Source organism: Acinonyx jubatus, chromosome A3, assembly GCF_027475565.1.
Source record: "Acinonyx jubatus isolate Ajub_Pintada_27869175 chromosome A3, VMU_Ajub_asm_v1.0, whole genome shotgun sequence".
NCBI classification, from domain to species: domain Eukaryota; kingdom Metazoa; phylum Chordata; class Mammalia; order Carnivora; family Felidae; genus Acinonyx; species Acinonyx jubatus.
This window is the reverse complement of record NC_069388.1, coordinates 21,799,977-21,824,414: the sequence shown is the minus strand read 5'-3', so window position 1 is coordinate 21,824,414 and position 24,438 is coordinate 21,799,977. Positions and strand designations below refer to the sequence as shown.

Below are 24,438 nucleotides of genomic sequence, written 5' to 3'. Positions count from 1 at the left end.
TTTAAAAAACTCCAAGGTCAAAAAGATAATCTGCAATATTTTCTTCTACAAATTTTTAAGTTTTTTCCCCCTTATATTTAGGACTTCAATCTACTTAAAGTTTATTTTTGTTGCTGTAGTATTTTATATCCTATCTATAATTGTTCTTATTGTATTCTATTACCGTTGTTTGCTTATATGTTTGCTTTTTCATTGGGCTGAGAACTCCCTGTGAGTGGAAACCAAATCTTATTTTTTGAGTGCTTATTCTCCATTTCCGACCATTCAAGAAGAAAAGGATGGAGTGGTATAAAAATATTTCCATACATTCCTGGGCCCTTAAAACTATGGTAACTCATCTTCAAAGGGTTAGCTTTTTATTCTATACAAAGTAGCTTGGCCCTTTTTTTTTTTTTTTTTTTGTGACAGCTTTCTTGAGGATATAATTCACATATCTAATAAAGTATTTATAATTCAGTGTTTTTAGTATATTTACAGATATTTATTTATTTATATTTACACCACTTTCAAATTCCAGAACACTTCTGTCACCCCAGAAAGCAGTCCTGCGTCTATAGTAGATATTCCTTATTCTACAGGAATAGATCTTCTAGTCCTAACAACTACTACTTTTGTCTCCCATGGTTTGCTTATTTGGGACATTTCATATAAATGGAATCATACAATATATAGCTGTTTGTGTCTGGCCTTTTTAATTAGCATATTTTTCAGGTTAATTCATGTTGTAGCATGTATGAGTACTTTATTCCTTTTATGGCTGAGTAATATTCCATTGTATGGATATACCACATTTTGTTTATCCGTTCATCAGTTGATGGACATTTGGAGCTTTTCCACTTTTTTGGCTTTTTAAAATAATGTTGCTATAAACATTCATATACACATTTTTGTTTGAACATCTGTTTTCAGTTCTTTGAGGTATATGCCTACGAATGGAATACTAGGTTGTATGATAAACTCTATGTTTAACTTTTTGAGGAACTGACAAACTTTTTCAAAGAAGCTGCACTATTTTACATTTCTACTAGTAATGTATAAGGATTCCAATTTCTCTGCATCCTAACCAACACTTGTTATTATCTGTCTTTTCATTCTGGCGTTCCTAAGTGGGTATGAAGTGGTATCTCACTGAGATTTTGGTTTGCATTTCCCTGATGGTTAATGATATTGAGCAGCTTTTTCATGTGCTTATTGGCCATTTGTATATCTTCTTTGGAGAAATGTCTGTACAGATGCCCATTAAAAAGAAATTGTTTTTTGTCTTTTTATTTCTTCCGTCCCAATATATATACCTCTTATTTCCTCTTCTTGATACATTATTATCTTTTTATATATTCTTGAGGTTTTTTTGTATGTATATATATTTTTTTATTTTAAGAGAGGGAGGGGGACCATATGTATGTGCATCCCCACAGGAGAGCAGGGGATGGGCAGAGAGAATCACAAGCAGGCTTCACACTGTCAACACATAGCCCGACACAGGGCTCAGTCTCACAAACCGTGAGATCATGACCTAAGCCAAAATTAAGAGTTGGATGCTCAACTGACTGAGCCACCCAGGGGCCCATATATTCTTGAATTTTAAGAGTTCTTTTTATACTATGGATACAAGTCCCTTGTCAAATACATGGTTTGCAAATATTTTCTCACAGTCTGTAGGTTTTTTCCCTTTGTTGATTTTGGATTTTGAAGCACAAAATGTTTTAATTTTGATGAGGTTCAGTTTCTTTATTTTTCTTTCACTGCTTCTGCTTTGAGTGTCATATCTAAGAAGCCATTGCCTAATCCAAGGTTATGAAGATTACTCCTCTTATAGCTTTAACTCTAACATTTAGGTGTCTGATTAATTTTGACTTAGTTTTTGTATATGGTGTGAGGTAGGGGTCCAGCTTCCTTCTTTTGCATGTGGAAATCCTAGCACCATTTGTTGAAGACCATTCTTTCCCTATTGAATTGTCTTGGCACACTTTACATCTTGCCATCAAAAATCAGTTGGCCATACAGGCAAGGGTTAATACCTAGTCTTGCAGTCGTATTCCATTAATCAATATTTTTATTTTTATACCAATGCTATGCTGTCTTGGTTACTTAACAGCTTGGTTTTTTGTAACATCAAATCTGGCGTTTGTCCAAGTGTTTCTGTGATTGTTGGAAAAATTATTTAAGTGCAAGATAGCAGAAATGGCTAATAGCTGTTACTCATGCAATGATAATAAGCCCCAACTGAGGCCATTGCTGTCCTTTTCCTTCCTGGTGATGGAGTGAGCATTAAAAAATCTCTCCTTCATTATGTTAGAGCTTTATGCATGCATATGTACGTGTGTGTGTGTCCGCGCGCGCGCGTGTGTGCGTTCTGACCTCTGTCACATACGCAACTTTACTTTGTAATTTCAGTAATAGTCACACTTAGAACCTCAGAGCGGGTCAGCAGGTCCTGTTTCCTCTCCTGAGAGACGCTTGACATTGGTCAGAGTGCATTAACGGTGGTTTGGTGTGGAAGGCCTGTAATAGTCCTCATTGACATTGGACTTGCTGTCAGGGAAACATGGGTTTTAGAAGCTGTCATTAGCATTAATTGCCCCTAATGCACCATCATTTTTGACAGTAATGAGCTAAACAAGGGGGTTATTACTCTCAGCAGAAAGACTACATTTCCTGGCGTTAAAACATTTTTTGAGGTGTATGTGGCATGCAGTACAGGCAAAGAAAAGACTAGCATGATTCAATGTAAAGCAGGCTTAGCTGCATTTAAAGTGGCTAAACAAGTCCCTTTCCTATTATAAAAACTAATCTTGAAGTGTTAGTTTGAAGGAAGAAGCAGCTAACCCACAGGGATCTTACTCAATTCTTTACAACATGGCTTTGAAAAAAGTTACGATAATTTTTATTTCTCAATTTGCTTTAAAAGAGTAGTATAAAAACGCTTTTCTTTTCAGTGTTTCCAGAGACTCATTTGTATTAAGATTTTAGGAGCAGAAGGACTTGTTTTAAACTGTTCCCTATTCAAGAACAGCCCTGCAGTGTTTCTCTGCAACAAAGAAACCTTTAACTTAGGGAGCCTTTTAGAATTAGGCCTGAGAGCAAACCCAAAATGACTTGAGTTCACTGCAATCTGCCCTTTTGTCATCCATGTGTGTGTATTGTCTGGGAATGCTTATAATGTCTTTAAAACACACAGTTGAATCTTGATTAGCGGGCCTTAGTGACCATGTTACTGTTGAAAGTTTGTAGTCAGGATTCTAAGGAAAAAGCTAAAAGTTGATGACTTTTCTATCACTATAATTAGGATACATTGAGGAGCCTTACATAAATCTTTAAACATCTGTCTCTATGTATCCATCTGCTGAAAGGAAGAATGATTATTTTTTTAAGTTTATTTGTTTATTTTGAGAGAAAGAATCCCAAGCATACTCCACACCTTTGGCATGAAGCCCCATGTGGGGCTTGAACTCACTAACTGTGAGATCACGACCTGAGCCAAAACCAAGAGTCAGATTTTTAACTGACTGAGCCCCCCCCCCAGGCACCCTGGAAGAATGGTTATTTTTGCAATTCTCTTTATTGGGTGGTGCTTTTCAATACAAAATGTTTATAAAGAAAAAAGTATATGGCACACAGTCTCATTGCTGAGATAATCTCTATTTTTTTCAAAAAAGGAGTAAAATATGCATGTAGTTAAAAAAAATTCAAAGTGCAAATGAATTTTGTAAAAGTATATAATGAAATGTAAGAGCTTTCTCTCATCCCTTCCATCCAGTTCCTCTCCTCAGAGGAATCCATTTCTAAGAGTTAATTATTGTACATTTTAAGAAAAAGAAGGATACAAAATTAATGAATGAATGTATGTTTATCCTTTCTTGTTTACATAAAAGGGATTACTCTAGGGGGGCCTGGGTGGCTCAGTTGGTTGAGCATCTGACTTCAGCCCAGGTCATGATCTCACAGATCGTGGGTTCGAGCCCTGCGTTGGACTCTGTGCTGACAGCTCAGAGCCTGGAGCCTGCTTCAGATTCTGTGTCTCCCCCCTCTCTGCCTCTCCCCTGCTTGCATTCTCTCTCTCTCTCTCTCTCTCTCTCTCTCTCTCTCTCTCACCCTTCTCTCTCTCTCCCCACCTCTCTCTCTCCTTCTGTCTCAAAAAATAAATAAAAACATTTAAATTAAAAAAAAAAAAGGATTATTCTAAAAACAGCTGTATTCTTTGTTCTTGTCATAAAGTAGAGACTCCCAGCTTTCCCCTCAGGGATCTTTTTAACTTGATGACCTCCTCCCAACCCTCCACCATTCTTCTGCCATAATTCACCCAGTTGCCTAGACTCCATGACAGTGATGTTAAATATAATCATGTCAATGGATGTACTCAAAAATAGGTGATAATATCTCTTTATCTGTTTATAGACATCTACCTTGTCCTTTGTAATTGTTCCATGGTAATTCATAGTGTACACGTACCATTAGTCATGTAACCATCTCCTGTTTATGGAAATTTAGGTGGGATGATGATTTTAAGATCACATTTACAAATTAAATGGGTGAGCCCTTGAGGGAATGAGTCACAGAAGTAAGGAAAGAATTATCTGGGTAGTGTTGATGGGTAGGTTGCAGTGGTTAACTATGAAGATGGATTGTTTTTATAGCATGGAATATTGCTAAACTCCTTCCTCTCCCCAAACTGGAGGACTTCTGAGCCGTTGTGCTACACATTCTCTCGCTCCCCAACCAAGCAAGGGCTACCCCCAGGCCAGCTTAGGTCACAGTTATTTCTCCTGTGCTTTCATAGCACTTTGTACATCCCTCCATTAAAGCAGCAGCCTGGTTTGTTAACATTTAGCTTTACATTTATGCTTCTCTTTAGGACAAGAAGTGCATCTTGCCATCTCTGTATATCCCCTGCACCTGTGTGCTCCAATTGTGCTAGGGGGATGTAGGCAAAGTGATCTTAGTGGGAGGTATCTTGCTAAGCAGCAGTAGTCTAATCACAGCCCTTTGGCTACTTTTCTGCTTAAGCCTTCCACTCCAGTTTTTCTTCAAATGGTCCCAGTGCCTCTCCGCATTGAGTTTCATGTGGTTCCAAGCCCTATGTGAGTTGCGAAGCTGTTTTCTCAGCGCAGAGCCCAAAGAGCCAAAGGAGAGGCTCCCAACTCTTTCCTTGGGGATTTATTCAACTCGAAGGCCATCTGTTTCCCTTCCCTACCACTGTCATTCACCCAGTTGCCTAACCTCAGTGACAGGCAGCAAGGCTGAGTATAATTCTACCAATAGGTGGCTGTGTATTTAGGAGTAGGAGGTAAGACTGTCCTTACAGCTTCTGTAATAAATCTTGTACATTCAGTTTTTTGTTGTTTTTAAAAAATTTTTTTTAATATTTATTCTTGAGAGAGAGAGAGAGAGAGAGCATGCAAGCAGGGGCGGGGCAGAGAGAGAGACAGAGACAGAGACAGAATCCCAAGCAGGCTCCAGGCTCCAAGCTGTCAGCACAGATCCCAACTCGGGCTCGAGCCCATGAACTGTGAGATCATGACCAAGCCAAAGTTGACACTTAACCAACTGAGCCACCCAGGCACCCCTTGTTTTTTAAGTAAAACATAATAACCCTATTCAATCTGATAATTGAGGCTGTTGTCACAAAATAGTTATTATGGAGGTAGGAGAGAAGGCTGTTCTGTTACTTGATAGCTGTCTTTATCCCTTTTTAATTTTTCTTCTTTGGCCTCAATTTGAGGTTGTTACACCTTGATAGTGCATTTTAGCAAAATGCTAAAGCCATTCTTCAATTGCCCAGCCCTCTATCTCTGTTCCTTGATCCTGACTTAGACTATAAACCAGTGGATTTGGCAAGGATTTCCTCAAGCATTACATTCAAGCTTAGCAAATATTTGCAAGTCTTATAGATATGTTTGCATATAAAAAGTACCTTGGGTTTTTATAATTTGCACATTAAAACTTGGACTTTATTTATTTTTATTATTTTGGTTTACAGTTTTTATTATTTAAATTTTTTTTTAATGTTTATTTTGAGAGAGAGAGACAGAGCACAGCAGGGGAGGGGCAGAGAGAGAGAGAGAGAGAGAGAGAGAGAGAGAGAGAGACAGAATCCGAAGTAGGTTCCAGGCTCTGAGCTGTCAGCACAGAGCCCTACGTGGGGCCCGAACTCACCAACTGGGAGATCATGACCTGAGCTGAAATCAGCCCCTTAACCAACTGAGCCACCCGGGCACCCCAAAACTTGGACTTTAAAAAATTTCCCATGAATAGACTTTCAGAATGTTTTCTGCCTCTTGGAATTTTACACTTTAAGTCTAACTTTTAAAAAATTCGTGTTTATTGTGTTTATTGTGTTATCTAGCTCCTCTTTGTGAAAATACTTACAAGGAATATATAGAATTCAAACCCTAAGAGTCAAGATGGGCTGGTTTGTGCTTCTGCCAGACTCCAAGTCTCAGTAGCTTAAAATAACAAAAGTTTCTTTTTTGCCCATGCTAGGTATCTTAGCATATCAACTGGAGGCTCGGCTTCATGCTGTCCTTAGGCTGGGACTCAGACTGAAGGAGCAGGCCTCTCTCTGCATTGTCTGTGTCCATGCAGAGGAGGGGAGAGAATCATGCACTGACTCTTAAAACTTCCATTTGGGGGCTCACATTTCATTGGCCAAAGCTAGTCATGTGGCCACACCTGATTCCAGGGAAACAGGGAAGCACATCCCTACCATGTGTGCGGAAGTGCCTGATGAATGGTGCAGATGTCTGCCATGCTTCTTACATCTTCATGGACAGACTTAAAATACTGCTTGGTACAGAGTAAGTTGTTGCTGGGAAGTTGGATAACCAGGTGCCTAAGAGTATGGACACTGAATCAGAATGCCTGAGCTTGAATACTGGCTCTGTCACTTACTAGCCATCAAAACTTGAGCTAGTGGCTTTATCTTTTTAATCTTTAATTTCCTTATCTGAAATAGCACTACCTTAGAGAATTGTTGTGAGGATTACATGAAATTGTCATTTTAAAGTTAGTGTCTTTCACAAAGCAAACAATAGCTGTCATTAGAATCAAGTATTTGTTGATTCAAATTATTTGAAGGTTACTGCTTACAAATTTTCCCCCTTATGTATTTTAATTTCTTTTTTTTTAAGTTTATTTATTTATTTGTGTGTGAGAGAAAGAGCATGAGCAGGGGAGGGGGAGAGAGAGAGGAAGAGAGAGAAAACCCCAAACAGGCCCCATACTGTCATTGCAGAGCCCAGTGTAGGGCCCAAACTCACAAACCGTGAGATCATGATCTGAGCTGAAATAGAGTCGGACACTTAACCAACCGAGCCATCCAGGCACCCCTTCATATCCTTTTTTAAATGTTTATTTATTTTTGAATGAGAGAGAGAGAGCACACGAGCAGGAGAGGGGCAGAGAGAGGAGACAAAGAATCTTAACTAAGCAGGCCCTATGCCGTCAGCACAGAGCCTGATGTGGGGCTTGAACTCACAAACCGTGAGATCACGACCTGAGCCAAAGTTTCAACTGAGCCACCCAGGCGCCCCTCCCCCTTATTTATTTTAAAGGACACGTGAAAAATCCTACTTTGTTTTCTTCTTTTAGTATATACCATCCAACCAATGCCAAAGAAGAGAAGAAGGGATGAGAATCAAGGAGTTGCTTTTTTTGTTTGTTTTTAGTTTATTTATTTATTTTGAAAGAGAAAATGAATCTCATGAATTGTGAGATTATGACCTGAGCCAAAATCAAGTCAGACGCTCAACCTAGTGAGCCACCCCGGGAGCCCCACGGAGTTGCTTTTAAGCCTTGAGATTGAAGAGCTGGAAATCCTACCTGGCCGAGTCAGCTTTATTAAAATAATTGAAGACTCCTGTCCTAGGATCTTTTCATGCCTTTGCTCACCTTTATGAGGAAAATTTGGGTATGCCTGTAATTCTTGATGTATCACCTGACTTGGTGTTTCACTCTAGCTCAGAGTTAAGATCTCCACTGAAGTTGGCATCACGAACGTTGATCTCTCCACTGTGGATAAGGATCAGAGCATCGCACCCAAAACCACCCGGTAGGTGGGGTACCTTCTGGGCACCGGGGAAGTCTAGGCTTGAGCTGAGAGGAGCATGCCCAGGCACCGATCCCCTCTGGATGCCATTTCTGGGTCAGCAATAATCCAGCCTGCACTCTAAATTAAAGAGGCTTCAGTTTTGCTGGCACTGTGCCACACAGCATCCAAGCAGATTTGGGGTTGTCTCTACCAGCAGTTAGTCCACAATGGGATAGGGAGCATCTGAGTCTGAATCAACTATGTCACCAAGTATATTATTTAGTTCGGATGACTTTTTCTTAAAAAAGGCAAGACTTTCTCAACGAAGGAAGCAGTGTGTTTATATTTTGGTAATTTATCTTCATAGCCCTGAATTGGCTTTTAGTGGCCTCATGACTACTCCCTTCGGCTCACAGTGGGTCTGAAATTGGTTGGAAGCCTCAGAGGTCCTTAGAATTGAGATGGCAGATACCTAGCACTGGGGCTGTGAATTCCTTTCTCAAGTTTGTGGAAGGCATCACTAATCAGTCATAGCTTTTGTTCCTGTTGAACTCAGAATCTTTTCTAACACAGCATTCAAGGTCATCATTGGCAGTTGATCAGAGCAGGCTGGGCACTATATGGAGCCTGTCAGCCCTCTTCCAGATCCTTGTTTTGGGGGGGCCCATCTAGACCTCTGGGTATAGTTTGGACCTCAACTTGACTGGGTGGCTATAGCTGCTAGAGAAAGTAGGTGAACCCTCCAGGCTGTTATGAAGACAGGAGATGTTAGCCAGGGCCTAAAAGCTAAACATTCACTCCTTTTAAGTCATGTGAAAAGGCTGGGCTTTCTGCTTCTGGCTTAGTTATTTTCATAGTGACACTGGAGATGAGAGCCCTGTTGAGAGTCCGTGGAAATAATGTAAGAGTGCCTTGCAAAGTTTAATACTCTATACAGATGAAGAGTTGGTATTCCTCACACGTAAATATAAAGCCTAAGTATAAAATATAGTCAGGTAGCTTTATAACCATTTGGCTTGTTTTTTCCCATGGCCATCTTACTGCATCCCAGGAGATGGCTGGGAAAAGAATAGTTTTCTCATCAAGTCTGCCTTTTGAGAAAATAACTCTTTAAAACCCAACTTGAGGCAGAAAAGTAAATTGAAACTGTATCCATGAAAAAATACAGCATTAAAAAAAGAAAAAGTGGTAAGTACCCGTCTTTCCTTTGCATTTCCTACCCCCTCATCTTCCAACCATGCACCCACATGCTGCTGACATCAATCCTGTGATTATTTCTCCTTGCCCGCTTGCCAGCCCAACTCTCTATTCCCCCCTGTAGCTGCAGAGGGACACGTGAGCCCCACTGGTACCTGACTTGGTTGAGCTGACATCCTTAGGTCCTTGAAGTGACAGCCTGGAGCATCTGTGCATAGCATTTCCCCAGACCCCGATGAGAGTTTATCCTGTGCTTTTCTCAGTCCTGGCTCCCCTAGTCCAGTTTGCCCTCTGGCCACAGACAACTGTACTCCTGTCTGTCTGCAGCAGGGAAGTTTTCCAGTGGGGAGAGGGAGGATTAGGCAGTGAAGTGCAGTTTGTCTTTTTTATTCTGTTCTCAGAGACCTGCAGATCCTCTCCGAATCGGATTTACTGTATACATGTCTCTTTCAGGGTGACCTACCCAGCAAAAGCCAAGGGCACATTCATCGCGGACAGCCACCAGAACTTTGCTTTGTTCTTCCAGCTGGTAGATGTGAACACTGGTGCTGAACTCACCCCTCACCAGGTCAGGAAAAAGCCCAGGTGTTCCTCCTGGCCTGCAGCCTTACCATGCGCTAGAGTGTACGGCACAGTGTATAAAGTCCACACTCCCTTTCAGGTCTTCACTCTGGACCCTGATGGACTGGCACGTTTTCCCACATGGCACTGTCCCCACTCATACTGGTTGTAACTCTGAATGTGGCAGACACAGTTCTTTTTATTTTTATTTTTATATTTTTTAATGTTTATTTATTATCGAGAGACAGAGAGACACAGAGCATGAGCAGGGGAGGGGTAGAGAGAGGGGGAGACATAGAATCCGAAGTAGGCTCCAGGCTCTGAGCTGTCAGCACAGAGCCCGACACTGGGCTCGAACCCACAAACTGGGAGATCATGACCTGAGCCAAAGTCAGTTGCTTAGCCAACTGAGCCACCCAGGTGCCCCGACACAGTTGTTTTTAAAAGATCAGCTGGTATTGAGAAGATAAATTTAAGGCAGATTAGCGCTTAATTGAGGTTTTTTCCTTTCTGAGGAAAAAAAAAAACCAACAAAACAGATTGAAATAATTATGAAAAAGGAGAACCTAGGTAGGCCCAAAGGGTTTTGTTCTGACCACAGCAGAGTTCCTCTTTTTAGGAATCTGAAGAATAGCCCTTTTTAACTCATGCTTAATTTGTATTAGAAAACAATAGCCTTCATTTTTGTTTTCCATACATAAAATCATGAGAATTATTATTTAAAAGATTTTCAGGGGCGCCTGGGTGACTCAGTCAGTTAAGCATCCGACTTCAGCTCAGGTCATGATCTCCCGGTTCATGGGTTCAAGCCTCGTGTTGGGCTCTGTGCTGACAGCTTAGAGCCTGGGAGCCTGCTTCGGATTCTGTGTCTCCCTCTCTCTCTGCCCTTACCTGCTGCTTGTGCTCTCTCTCTTTCTCTCTCTCTCAAAAATAAATAAACATTAAAAAAAAATTTTTTTTCAAACCATATACCCTTCCCCAGAGAATCTGATATGGCCCCTTATCCTCTCAGACACCTTCTCCCCTGCCCCTATCATCCCCCTAGATTGAGAATAACTGCTCTTGGGCCTTCCCCATCCATGATAGTATTATAATGGGAAATTCCAGTAAATACTTTACTGAAAGAAAACAACATGGGACGTAGGGGCCTTGGTTGAGCTGTTTTGTGGGGATAGTTTAGCAAGAGCTGGCGGAGTCGACTTTGTGCCGAGAGACAGCTTCAGAGCAGATGACTGAGGTGAGTGGATTTACTTGGAAACCTTCCTGCTTTCTGCTGCTTGTAGCTACAACTGCTGCACATGTGGCCAGGCTCCAGAGTGGCTGCCCCCAAGACCGCCGCCACCCCTGGCACTTCTCTGCTCCTCTCCCCTCCACCCCCAAGCTTCAGAGAGCTCAGTCAGGACACTTAGCCATGGCTAACTGACTTTAAGCACTTCAGCCTCTCAACATTTCCGAGCTCCTTTTCCGAATGACGTGTGCCAACCAAACAGCACAAGGGAAGAAAGAATATGAAGAGAAGAGATAATAAGATTAAACTGGTGGGATTAGGGCCGAGGCAGGGAATTAGTGAGGGAGTGTAACTTTAACTGAATACTTATCTCATTTAAGATTCTGCTTTGGAACCGTGACATAGAGAACCCCCCCAGGTAGAGATGGCGTTGTGCAGGTGAACCTGGCTGCCACGTGCCCTTGGCTGTCACAGGAGGAAGGTCAGGCCTAAATCCCATTCTTGGCCAAGACTGCTGTAGTCAGGATACTTCACATCTCTGGGCCTTTTCTCTAAATACTTTGATGGTGGTTCCTCGTTGCCCAGATGCAGAGTGACAAATGAGATTTACATTTTTTTCTGGGAGCCAGGGCTGAATTGCGTGAACATGGCAACTCATTTAATCCTTGGAACCTTCCAGCCTTGTTCAATTCTTTATTTTGAAACACCTGAAAGGAAAGCTCAGAGTGGATGTTAAGTTTGCTGCAGTTCTAATATGCAGAAGCCTTAGTTTCTTGTGCCATTGGGGGGATAAGGACTCGTACCATCACATTGGTGACAGTATCAGCTACTATGTGTCAACTAGCTAGCATATACCAGGTCTTGCACTAAATGCTTTGCATTTATCATTGTGAATCTTTGCACAGGTACACCACATATAGAGGTTAATCGTTCTCTCATAAAGATGAGGAAATCAAGGCCTGAGGGGGTGAAGTGACCTGCTCACCTAAAAAGTAGTGGAATCAAATGTGTCTGTCTTCAGAGCCTGGGCTTTCTCTGTGACACCAGGCTGCTCTGCTTGGTTAGAACTCTGCCTTGCTATCAATCCTCAAGCCTCTTCTACTAAATCTTTAGCTAGAGGCACTAGGAAATTGAAAATGGGCCTCTTACAGTTCCACCTCATTTCCCTTCTTTTCACCCTCTGGTGAAGAAGTTAATTGGGCAGCAAAGTGGCCAAAAGGCTGGCAGGAAGAAGAAACTGCAGCAGCAGCAAAGGGCTTAAATCTTCCACAAACTGGGCATTCAGCCTCCATGTAGTTGAGAATTGGCTGGACCCCTAAGTTAAATATCTTAGACTAACAAAAAGTGATCTCTAATCTCTGAGCTGGGAACCAGAGTGGGATGGCCACTCCTTCCTCGCTCTTAGGCAGGTCTGGCACATCCCAGAGCTTCCACTGTGACAAAAGAGCCAATAGTCTGCTGCCTTGTTGATTTGGTGTTGGGTATGGAGGGAACTTTGAAATTATCAGATGAAAGGTTGTATTATTATTGTTCTACCCAGACATTTGTCCGACTCCATAACCAGAAGACTGGCCAGGAAGTAGTGTTTGTTGCTGAGCCAGACAGCAAGAACGTGTACAAGTTTGAACTGGATACTTCTGAGAGAAAGATCGAATTTGACTCTGCATCTGGCACCTACACTCTCTATTTGATCATCGGAGATGCCACTTTGAAGAACCCAATCCTTTGGAATGTGGTATGCCCTAATGCACCTTGACCTAGGCAAGAGTGGCTGTGCCACAGTCAGACAGAGACTGCTCTTTTTCAGGAACATGGCCTCTTTACCCTGGCCTTGCCTGTGCAGGGCAATAAATAGGCATGGTGAGGTGAGGGGCCGTGTGCTGGTCCTAGGGGTATGCACATGGCCTGGCACATCGTAGGTGCTCGATAAATAGTGACTGAGTGAATGAATGAAGCATGAATTTGCCCTTGTGGGTCCTAGCAAATTTCTATAAAAGTTCCACTCGAAGGAAGTTTTCATTTTATAGCAAAGCACTATGGGGGATACATAGATGTAAGAGATAAAAGCCTGGTCTTTGAGATGTGGTATAGCCTCACAGGGTGGGGTGGGAAAGGGTAAGATTTGAATTTTGAAAATAATTCAGATGAATTCTAGAATATGCAAGATGCTAATAAACTATTAACCAATATTTGCATACTGTGTTATAGTTTACATAGTGCTCTTCACCTCCATATCTCACATCTGACAGATGTGATGAGCGAAATACTTCTTGAAAGACAGCATTCGAGTGAGGGGTGGAAGAATTGCAGGGGTTTATCAGAATAGTATCTGGGGGCTGGGGAATGACCCGCAGAAGATGTTTTCGGTGAGGCCTGAGTGGGTCCATTTTGCTGGAGCCCCTGCATCTGGTCAAGAGCAGTGGGTGGTGAGGTTGGAAAGGTAGCAGAGGCCAAACCCCAGGCCTTGAATGGCGGTCGCTCCCTCTGCAAGACAAAGGGGCGGCTGCATTTCTTTGCGTTGTATTCAGAGCCTTTTTTCTTCTCCTGGACTTCGGGCTGCTTTTTGTACGAGAGCACATTTTCATTTCTTTTTTCTGTGACTAAATCACACTTCCCAGGGACACCAGCAGTTTCTGATTGCAACTGTAACAGCCTGAATACCAGCTGGGATTTTTGTATTAAGCAGCTCTGTGGGGCTCACCAGACCAGTAGAAAATTGAAATTCTAGCTCTAAAAAGCAGTTTCAACAAATACTTATTATTTTGTTCTTGACATTTTTACTGCCTCAGTTGTCAGCTAATAGATCAGAAGTGATTAGACTGCTAGGGGCTGTTTTCAGTTATGGGCCTGCATGTGAGTTAGGGCATGCTGCCCTGTTTCAACCCCTTCTCTACCCTGTGCCTTTAAAAGCTGCCCTTATTTTTTTAGGCTGATGTGGTCATCAAGTTCCCTGAAGAAGATGCTCCATCGACTGTCCTGTCCAAGAACCTTTTCACCCCCAAACAGGAAATTCAGGTATAAGGAGCCTAAGGGCTCTCCCACTAAACATGGAGGAGATACGTAAAATGGGCACAACGAGAGAGGGCAGCGAATGCCTGAACTGTGGCTCTGGGATCTCCTTTAACCTGTTTACACAATATCTTATAGTTTTGGCTTCACCACACTGCAAATTAAACGGGACAAATATCAGCGCCAACCCAGAACTTGAAAAAACAGGCTCAAAGAGCCCAGTGACCAGCTCCCTGAAAGCAGATAGTTGGACACAAAATCAGAGTCTGTTTTTCCTAAACATTCAGGAGGCTCAGCCTTCAGTTGACAGCTACAGGACCGATGGGTTTGGCATTCTTCCTCTCTGCTCCTGCAGAAATCAGGGCTATTGGGGCCTATAGGTGGAAAACTCAACTGGGTGGGAGCATAGGGCTTTCCCCCCCCAGGCAATCCTCTCTCCAGGGATTCATCTTCCATGCACACAGTTAGCAGTCTCTGCCCAGCTCAGCTCCACAGGACTGTTGTGAGAATCAAAATAAGTAACTGATCAAGGAAGAAAGGCTTTGAAAAGTCTCTAAAACATTTTACAAAATAAACATAAACAAAATAAGTATAGTAATTGTTAAGCAGTTTGAGCCATTGGTTAAGGAGACTGAGGTGGACGCACTCAGTGGACTATTTTGCAGTCCCAAGAAATGATCATACTGTAGTAATGTGGAAACTATTCACACCACATCTGAATGAATGTCGAGATGTTCCAAGCAGACTGCTTACTCTTGTTTCACTATTTAAAAAAAGGACAAGGGTCCAAAGGGTGTAAGTAGTAGGATTCTTCTTTGAAATCCTCCTAATGTTGATACAGCATTGTTTAAGATTGTAAAATGCAGTTAAATAGATGGTACAACTGTGAGGATGAAGGGTGCCGACTGATCTGCCATAGACGGTGTTAGAGATCCCTTAATGGTAGTGGCAGCAAAGAGGAACCGAGGTGAAAATTTGGGAACAGGACTCCCAGGTGGTGTTGCCTCATCCTGGAGCTGGGTTGGCTGGACATTGGCAAGGAAAGACAGACATGAGTCTGTGCATTGGAAGAAAGACTGAAAAGAAGTTAAATTTGCACATGTTAGAGCTTACAAAGCACAGTCAGATGCCCTATTGCATTTGGTCTTTACAGCCACCTTGCACACCTAATAGGATGGTCATTGCCCTCCCATCCCTGATTTTCCAGTTAGAAACTGAGGCAGAAAGTTGGTAAAGCAACTTGCCCCTCTACTTGGACCCAAATAGAAGTCTTCTGGCCCCCTAGTCCATCACTGCCCCTGCTGGGTGACACTGTCTAGATGAGCCTCCCGAAGATCTTCATACAGAGGTTCTCAGAACAAAGCAAAACAAAGAAATACCAGAGCAGTGCTTGCCCAGCTTTCTGGTTCCAATTCTGGAAATCAGGCAGAACAAGGAAGAGAGAAGGTTCATTTAGGGCTTCCTTAGAGCCATGGGCTGGATGCAGAAGGGGTGAGTTATGGTTGGAACCATCAGTAGTGAAGCTCTTTTACAGTGAGTGAGGTTACCACCAGTTAGCTAACTTAAGTGGGGCAGTAATATATGATAGTGCCACCCTAGGAACCCAGAAGCATTATGAAAGCCAGAGTCCTGCCTTGGATATATCATCCAAACCATCCATATACCTGGGCACCCTCTCTGACACTAAGCAAAATGCCACTGAATGGGTTGCATTTTCTAACCTCTAAATGGCAGTGAGTCTTTGCGAGAAAAAGAGGGTTGCCCAAGTAGTGAGCTGGGACTGGTGTCTTTGGAAAGAGGCCTCTGGGACTAGAAGCCAGCATTGAGAAGAGGCAGAAGCCCAGTGTCCTCTCACTTCCAGGGGGGTTTAGCCTCTGGGAAGCATTTCTTCTTCTTGACTGTCATTGGCATTTTGGTTCCTGGTATACATGGCAGCCCCTGCGGGGAAGGGCACATTCTTAAATACTCTTGGTATGTCCTCTTTTGGCAGCACCTGTTCCGAGAGCCTGAGAAGAGGCCCCCCACCGTGGTGTCCAATACGTTCACAGCCCTGATCCTCTCGCCCTTGCTCCTGCTCTTTGCTCTGGTGAGTAGCTGTAATTAGCATGGGCAGCGTGTGTCTGGCGCCAGACTCAGCAGATGTAGCTGTTCTAAAGGAGGCTTTGTGCTCTGGCCTCCGCACAGCTCTGAAGGGGTCCAGCAGCTGTGACCTGAACCGATGGTCAAAAAATTTTAGAATAACTGAAATTCCCCACTGTGGGGAACAGCCAACTGATCCATAAACGAGAGGCATGAGAAAGTACCTTATAGCCACTAAAAAATGATAAAAGTGTATGGACTGGGATAGTCTGCAGGAGTGTTCAGATGAGGTCAAGTGTGAAGAAGGCAAGGCCCAATGCTGATAGCTATATAAAAAGAGAGTACAGAGGGACACCTGGGTGGCTCAGTCGGTTTAGTGTCTGACTCTTGATTTCAGCTCAGGTCATGATAACACAGTTCATGATATCGAACTCTGCGTTGTGTGTTGGGCTCTGCGCTGATAGCTCGGAGCCCGCTTGGGATTCTCTCTCTCTCCCCTGCTGTTTCTCTCTCTCTCTCAATAAACAAGTAAGTAAGTAAGTAAATAAATAAATAAATAAATAAATAAATTTTTTTTTGAAAAGATAACAACAGAGAACAGAGGCTGTGCATTTCAGTGAACCTAAAACCATAAACAACCCAAAACCCTCATAAAAGCAAGTGTTAAATAAATTATGGTACATCCATATGATGGAATAATATGCACTTTATTAAAAGAATATATAGATTTATATGCTGGTATTGACAAGATTGCCAAGATGTACTGGGTGAAGAAGGCCAGGGGTAGAAGAGTATGTTTAGTATGGTCCTCTTTGTAAAACCCTTGAAAAGGCATTATCTGTTAGTGTTGGTCACCTCTAAGGAGAGGACCTTTTAGGGAGTATAAAGGAAGGAAATTTTTATACTTCAGTGTACTGTTTGAATTTTTTTTTTAATAATTTTCTTTTGGTCTCTTTTTACAAATTATAAATATAAGAAGCATATCCTCGAAGTTCAGAGAATTTTGATAACTGTATGGAAAACTCATTAGATCTTACTTCTGGAAAGTTAGCTGCCTGTGTTTCTAATTTATTCATTGATTTTAGTAAAGGAATTATTGGTCAGTCTAAATCTAGAAGGCATGGCACAGTCTTTCAGAAACCAGACTGAGGGTATGGGCACCTGTTCTCATGAGTGATCAGAATTCCAAAAGGCATGGAACCCACAGCAGGAGCGTGCACCCTACCGGCTGCCAAGGGTCTTATCTTACCAGTACTTAGAGGAATTAGCGTGAGTGCCAGTTACTTCACCATAAATGCGGTCTGTGACCTTTCAGGTTTGTGGTTTCACCTGCTTTAAAATAGAAGAGTTTGCAGTCATTAAAAAGGATGTTCAGGTTTGAGTTACTCGAGCACATTTGAGAGCAGGTGTAGGAATGCCTTCCTAAAGAGAAAAGGGAACAATTTTTTTCCTGAGGACTTATAATAGGATGGCTGTCACTTGGAAAAATTTCCTGTCCTTCAAGTATACATGAACTTTTAAGCCCTTGGGGCTGTTCATTGGATTAGCATTGACGTAGCATGTGTTGCCTTCCCTTTCAAGTTCTAATGTCTTTTTAATTTATCTCTCCCCATCGTTCAGTGGATCCGGATTGGTGCCAATGTCTCCAACTTCACTTTTGCTCCAAGCACGATCATCTTTCACCTGGGACATGCTGGTAAGCACTCTAGGCTGCTAATTCCATTTAGCTTCCTCTGACATTTTGCCTGCCCATGCAAAAGCCCTGTTAAGTAGACCCACGACCTATTAACTATAATGACTTAATAGCATAACATTTCCCTCTTCCTCCTGGCCTTTTAGGACAGTTAATATGATGATAAACCTGTTTGGTCCATCAGCGTAGAACAGCTGTCATTATATTGGGTTTCATTGTGCTAGGCTGCTGTTGGCTGGCCATTTACCCATACTTAATAGCTCTGTTCATTTCCAGAGATTACTCACTTGCCGTAGCTTTACATTGAGCCATCTTCCTGGATGAAGAGCATTAATGCAGTTTCCAAAGGTTATCTTTCCCCACCATATCGATCTTCACGTTTGTTGGCGGCTGGGTCTGGACAGTAATAGAAAACAGTTTCTTCCACAGTTGGCCACACTGTCCCGTGTTATTCTCTTGAGAACTTAGGACCTAAACATAACAAGACGGTAAATTCACAAACCAGCTAAGCGTTTGAGACGTTTGACCCTGTTGGATCTGTGGCGCCTTGCATTTCACTGAGATTTCAGTATTCTCTGATTTCGTTGACGCTTTGGGGAGTCACCCTCTGTGCATCCATAGTGTGTGATTCTGTAGCGGTCCACAGATGAATCAGTTAAAATTCTAGGCAAATGTGTGTCTGTGTTTTTCTCAGGAAAGAGGGAGTTTGTAACTTTGATCAGATTCTCACAGTGGTCCGTGACCTCAGAAACAGTTAAGAACCCCTGCCGTAGTTCATCCGTCATCTTTCTGGGCAAAATTGACAGGATGACCTTTCTCACCAGCCTAGTTACTGGGTTTGATGATAGCCCTCCTGAGTGAAGCTGAGACTGGAACCTGAATATAAATTTGTTTAGAGCCATGACTTTTCTTGCCAGAGTGTTTTTTGTGCACATTCCCTCATTTGATTTTCATCACAGCTGTGATGTGGGTGCCCAGGGCAGGAGTTAGGATCCTCCCTGTTCAACAAGTGAGAGAATGTAGGCTCAGAGAAATGGAAGCGGCTAGGCAAGGAAGAGCCTGGACCAGAACCCAGGGTTCCCAGTGCCCAGGCCTGAGCCGTTTTCATTAAACCTTCTTCCTCTGTGCTTCCTGCTTCCTTCCTACTCACACTGGCAAAATCCCCTTAATAATCTTTTTTTAATAGAAAGGAAATTATTCATTTATATAACCCTGCATGCTTTCATTCAGAATTTAAAAAATAAAATGAATGCCAAATATAGTATCATAGTAATGCTTTAAAAAAAAACCCAACAAAAATAAAAAACCTACATTAGAGGAAATAGATGTGAGTTGGAACATGGAACCGGATAGTTAAGGTAGCTGACATCTGATTTTTACCTCTGAATTTCTCGGTAGCCAAGGTAAGTATATTGAGTTAATTTTCTGGCACCAGATAAAAGGAATAAAATGAGCTGGTCTAGAAATAGAGACCTCTTCAGAGTCCAGCAGTTTAATTGGCTGTCATGACATCTGTTCCTGTAGCCATGCTGGGGCTCATGTATGTCTACTGGACTCAGCTCAACATGTTCCAGACCCTGAAGTACCTGGCCATCTTGGGCAGCGTGACGTTCCTGGCTGGCAATCGGATGCTGGCCCAGCAGGCAATCAAGAGGTAAGGCTGGGGATGGGCCAGGGACTCAGAGTGGGATTAGAAATATTTTTGTCAGCTCTGCTCACCCAGCTCTTTGAACAAGGGTATGTGGCAGAACGATTCGTATCCTTAGGGGCAAGTGTGACACCTTAATCCAGCCTTTTAAGTCCGAAAGGGGCCTTGGTGATCAGTTTTAAATGTATTAAAACCACAGTGATTTATGCCCTGACACATTAGAACAAGAGAAGAAAATAATTGCTTTATGAAGATTAAAATGGATTAGAACTTGTGCGGCAGGAGATCGTTGTTAATGTGCTGGCTGTATAAAAATGTTCTCTACTCGCCACGGGGAATCCTATTCTGTCCTCCTCCCATGCCCCAGAGCTAATCCTCTATAACCCCTGGCAGACTCACGGAGCGTTTCCTCCTAAGTGTGAGGTCCACGTTCTTCCCATCCCATCCCACCCCCACCCCCAACTGCCACAGGTTTTAAGAAGCCCCTAACAGGGAGCCCTGCTCGGTAGCCTGTACCACATCCCTGAGAACCAGACAACCTTAGGTTCACACAAACAGTCAGATCTCAGCACGGCAGCAGCTTGCTGGCAGCTTGATTTTCGAACCTGGATTAGAAGCAAATTTAAATGTCACATAGGTGTTTCTCATTGATTTGACTTTATTAGAACTTGGGTGATTTGAGCCACGGAAAGGTCGGTAAGAAAAGGTCAGAACTGCTTTCACCTTTGGAAGTTAACATTTTCAGATGTGCCCTGCTTTCTCCTCTCCAGGACTTTTGCTGTAAGGATGTAACTCAATAGTGTGCCCTCCAACATGGCTGCCAATTAAGTTGGGCAGATCAGAAAGGCTTTCTCAGAGACCATTAGTAGGCGGGAGAGCCACCTGTCTCATCCCTGCCTGAGTCGCCATTGTGCACTGAGTGCCTCGCCTCGTGGAGACCTGGCCCCGAGGTGCTGCCTCACTTCCCTGTAGTGATCCACGTTCCACCAGAGCTTCCCTTAGCACCGGCAGTGGCAGCTGGTTCATTTCTCTGCCCTTCCAGGAGCCTTAACGTGGCAGCTATGCATCGCATCTGAGAAAGAGCCAGGGACTCAGCTGTTTTTTCTAAGCAGAGCCCTGTTCCCTTGCAGCGCTCAGTCCAGGCCCCAGGGAGCCAAAAGTGTGCTCTGTTGAGTTCTCTCTTTTCTGGAAGTTGCCCACACAAGATGTACAAATCAGGGGAGTAGTGGACTGGAAACCATTTGATTTAGATCCTGTTTAGCAGGAGTTCCTAATCTGAAATTCTAAAATTGTGTACATTTTCTGGGGAGAGAGACCATGGTCCTCATCCCCTCTCCAGCATGTGTGCACACGGACACGCACGCACCCTCATACGGAAAGTTCTGCTGTGACTCCTAGAACAAACTCTGCCACTGGGGGAATCACGGACCCTAATGGAAGCTCTGGTTGGGTGTTTGCCATTTCTTTTCTCAAGCTTATTTCTCTTCCCACTGTCCTTTCTTGATTCTCAAACCCTCTTTCCTTTGGCAGGATCGCTGCAGAGCAGAGCAGTAGATTGGCAAAATATAGGACACTACGGTAAAGATGAAGGGTGGACTCATCCCAGAAGCAGGGCCCCTTTCCCATCTTGCCCACCTCATGCATGTCAGTTTTTTGTCTGATGTTCAGCCCACTCGTTCCTCCCCACCTTCCCCAAGCCAAAGCTGAATTCTGGGGCCATTTTTGAACTTAGTGGACCAGGGCAAAAAACCAAAACTCCCTGAGTGAGCCCAACTGATAGGGTAATTTGACCTGGCTTTGGCTGCATTAGACTCCATCCTCCCTTATGCCCATGGGGTACTTGATAGACAGCAGCCCCTTTCTCGATGAGGAAAGCAGAGTTGAAGATAAGACAGATGCAACCTTGGACTTCTTGAAAGGGGACCCCGTTCAGAACATCTCAGTTCATTAAATGATGGTCCCATGGCAAATCCTGGCACACCTTGTCACTGTTTCTAGGCCTTTTTGTAACACTGATCTTTGGTTGGGCCAAACGGTGTGGTTTGGTGAGATTCTCTGTTACGAAGGACTAATGGCCATAGCTCAAAGCCAGCATCAGAACCCCGGTTTCTAGAACTCAGGGTGTAGTTCAGGGCTGATCCCTGTGTGACTAAAATGTCAAGTGAAATATCACCCATTTTCCTAGGTATTAATCCTAGGATGAGGATGGAGGTGAAAGCAAGGTGAAGGGAGGGAAGGAGAGAGAGTATGCGCTTCATTGATCAGTTCCTCTAGACTAGGGATGAGGAAAAGTTCTCTGGAAAGATAGTATTTTAGGCTTTGCAGACCATATGGTCTCCGTCACAGCTACTCAACTCTGTCACTATAATGTGGAAGCAGCCGTAGACTAAACAAATGAGCATGGCTGTGTTCCAATAAAACTTTATTTACAAAAACAGGTGGTGGGCTGGATTTGGCCCATGGGGCATCATTTGCTGACACCTGTACTAGGCCAACATATAGAGAAGGAAAGTATTTGAATTTTCAAGTCATGTTCCCTGGTCCCTTGCCTTGGAAGTGGCTTCCCTGCCAAGGCAGCAGAACCATCTAATTTTTAATCCTCTGCAGATCAGGGAGATCAACAAAAGCATGGAATGTAGAGCCTTTTCACTGATGTGTGAGCATAAGCTGGCACATCTAATCCTCAACACAAAGACTGCGTTTGTCCTGGTTTTGTTGTTTTGGGTTTAATTGAGGTACAATTTATATCCAGTAAAAGTTGCCCTTTTTGAGTACAATCTGAATATTGACAAATTACACAGTCGTGTAAATAGCACCTCAGTCAAGGTATAGACTATTTCTACACTCCAGAAAGTTCCCCTGTGTAGTCAGTCCCTTGTGTCCTCCCCCATTCCCTAACATACCCAGTTGATTTTGTCCTGCATTAGAGTTGTTCTGAGATTTTACTTTCAGAACTAGTCCTTTCTGCTAAATATTGAGCTCTTTAATTCTTCAAAATAACTCTGGATTGATTTTTTTTTTTCTTGCTATTTAGATAGTCTACTTTCATGCTGCTGCTACCCCCAAATCACACTGCTTGAGAGAGAGGAAAGATGCTTGATCATGTGGACGTTTGGGACTTCAGAGGTCGGGGCCTAGTATTTTAAAGGAAAGTCTGTGGTAGCTAAGTGCTTTTGATCTGAGGACAGACATCGATTTGATGAGGCACAATAGAGGCTGTACCTTCTTAGCCAAGACGGAGGCTGGTGGGCCGCTGCCCTTTCAGCTCCTCCTGTTTCATACTCACGCTCTCCTCTCCTCATGGTCGTTCCGGAGCACACACGTTTTAGTGCACCTGGGAACCTCTGCATGTTGGCAGGGGATTAGGGGCACTCACTTCAGCCTTCAGGATTAGTTCTGTGCCTGTGTGTGTGTCCCCTGGAACTGTGGATTAATCGGTTTGGAGCCTACCGTTCTGCAAGACTGCATCGCCATCGCGTCAGCCCTCACCACTGGGTAGAACTGCCCGCTAAGGACGGCGTGCGTGTCGGCGCGGTGCCTCTGCCTGCCGGAGCTGCCCGAAACACCTGTTTGCTGCTTCACCCTCCTACTTGCACAGCAGCTGTCTAGATTGTCATTTCCGTTCTCATGTTTCCCCTCAGTTCGTAGAGTCGAGGGTAGGGCAGCCATGGGGAAAGAAGGAATAAGAGATAGAGAGGTTTTTGTCTCCTCTTAGAGTTTTTCTGTGAGCGGAGTTCCATTTTTGAGAATCGTTCTTAGGTTTAGACACTGAGGCTGACCATTGGCAAGAACACGACTGGAGACCTGCATGGCAGGAGTATGGTGCGGGTTTCTGTCCTGAGTGGCCGGAATGTCATCGTCCAAGCTGCGTGAGGGCCCGTGCTGGTTGGCGGACCCGGAGCATGGGAAATTGAAGATGGACATTCTTTAGGCTTTCCTTTTTCTTCCCCTAGTTGAAATTTACACTGTCTTTCTGGCCTTGCACTGTGAGAGGTGTGCCTGGAATTACCTCATGTCAGAGCTCCACATGCCACTTTCTTTCCTGTCGTCAGGTTTGCGCTGTTGTCCGTATTTACGTTATCATCAGCTTTTGCTGGAACTAGTGGTCTCACAATCTCTTGTGAAATGAGATGGGGGATAAATAAATACAATTAATAGATTAATGATTATTCCTATATAAATAGGATCTTAAAACGGCAGAGAACCTTGGGTCTCTCTGTTGTCACCAGTTAGGAACTGTAACAGCGAACTGAAACCTTCAGTAATTTGGTGTTTGTCTCCATTTTCTTTCAGAACAGCACATTAGTGCCAGAAGAAGGAAAGAAATTTTGCAAGCTGAGATGAATATCAAGAAAAGGAGTCAAGAACAATTCACAGTTCGTAAAGAGGAATGAAGAAACTTTATTTAAACAAAAAAAAGTCAGAATTGTGGTTGTACGTTTGCTTGTTGTTTTTCTATTTCCCCGACACAGAGCGCACACCTGTGAGCCCAGATATCCTGTTTCTTTGGCATGGCGCCTTAGCAAGAGGCTGTGAATATTCCTAACTTAGCCAGATGTTGCATTTGAAAAGTTGAAATTTGTAATTAATCTGTTTTGGAATAAAGAGAATAACAGGAACAACGGCCCGATTGAGAGTTTGTTCTAGTACTTTTGGGCTGGTGGGATCCCCGGGGTACATAACATGAGGACTTAGTTGGGAAGTATTGTTGACAAGGTGGCCAGGGTGTTTCTCCAGGCCTTTTTACTTTAGTCCTTTTTGCCTCTTTCCTAACAGGACTGAGAATTGCCTGGAAAAGTGGGCATTTTTTCTTCTCCAGTAGTGGGCACCATCTGTCTGCAAAGGAGTCCTGTTGATATCTGAAGGCCCCTCTGCTTTTGCCTTCAAAGTATGGGCTTGGCATGCAGTGGGGAAGGGGAGGAATTGTCCTAAAAGGAAACGGGCCACATGAGTATTCTTAGGCTCTTAGAGGGACACACATATCTCAAGGATGTCCC

The 24,438-nt window shown here is 43.3% G+C and overlaps 1 protein-coding gene across 2 annotated transcripts in view; it reads left to right on the top strand.

The window, feature by feature from the left end:
* The window catches only part of RPN2 (ribophorin II), a 59,414-nt gene extending 35,349 nt beyond the window's left edge, over positions 1-24,065 (top strand). Inside the window, exons 10-18 of one of the 2 annotated variants that reach the window (XM_027070048.2) lie at positions 7,956-8,047; positions 9,677-9,791; positions 12,553-12,747; positions 13,941-14,027; positions 16,012-16,107; positions 17,721-17,796; positions 19,318-19,447; positions 20,972-21,019; positions 23,735-24,065. In XM_027070048.2, coding sequence (XP_026925849.1) covers positions 7,956-8,047; positions 9,677-9,791; positions 12,553-12,747; positions 13,941-14,027; positions 16,012-16,107; positions 17,721-17,796; positions 19,318-19,447; positions 20,972-21,019; positions 23,735-23,747 — 852 coding nt within the window. In that variant the 3' untranslated portion in view covers positions 23,748-24,065. The remainder of the gene's footprint in view (positions 1-7,955; positions 8,048-9,676; positions 9,792-12,552; positions 12,748-13,940; positions 14,028-16,011; positions 16,108-17,720; positions 17,797-19,317; positions 19,448-20,971; positions 21,020-23,734) is intronic. The other variant, XM_027070049.2, reaches the window with a different exon arrangement.
* Positions 24,066-24,438: the final 373 nt, after the last annotated feature.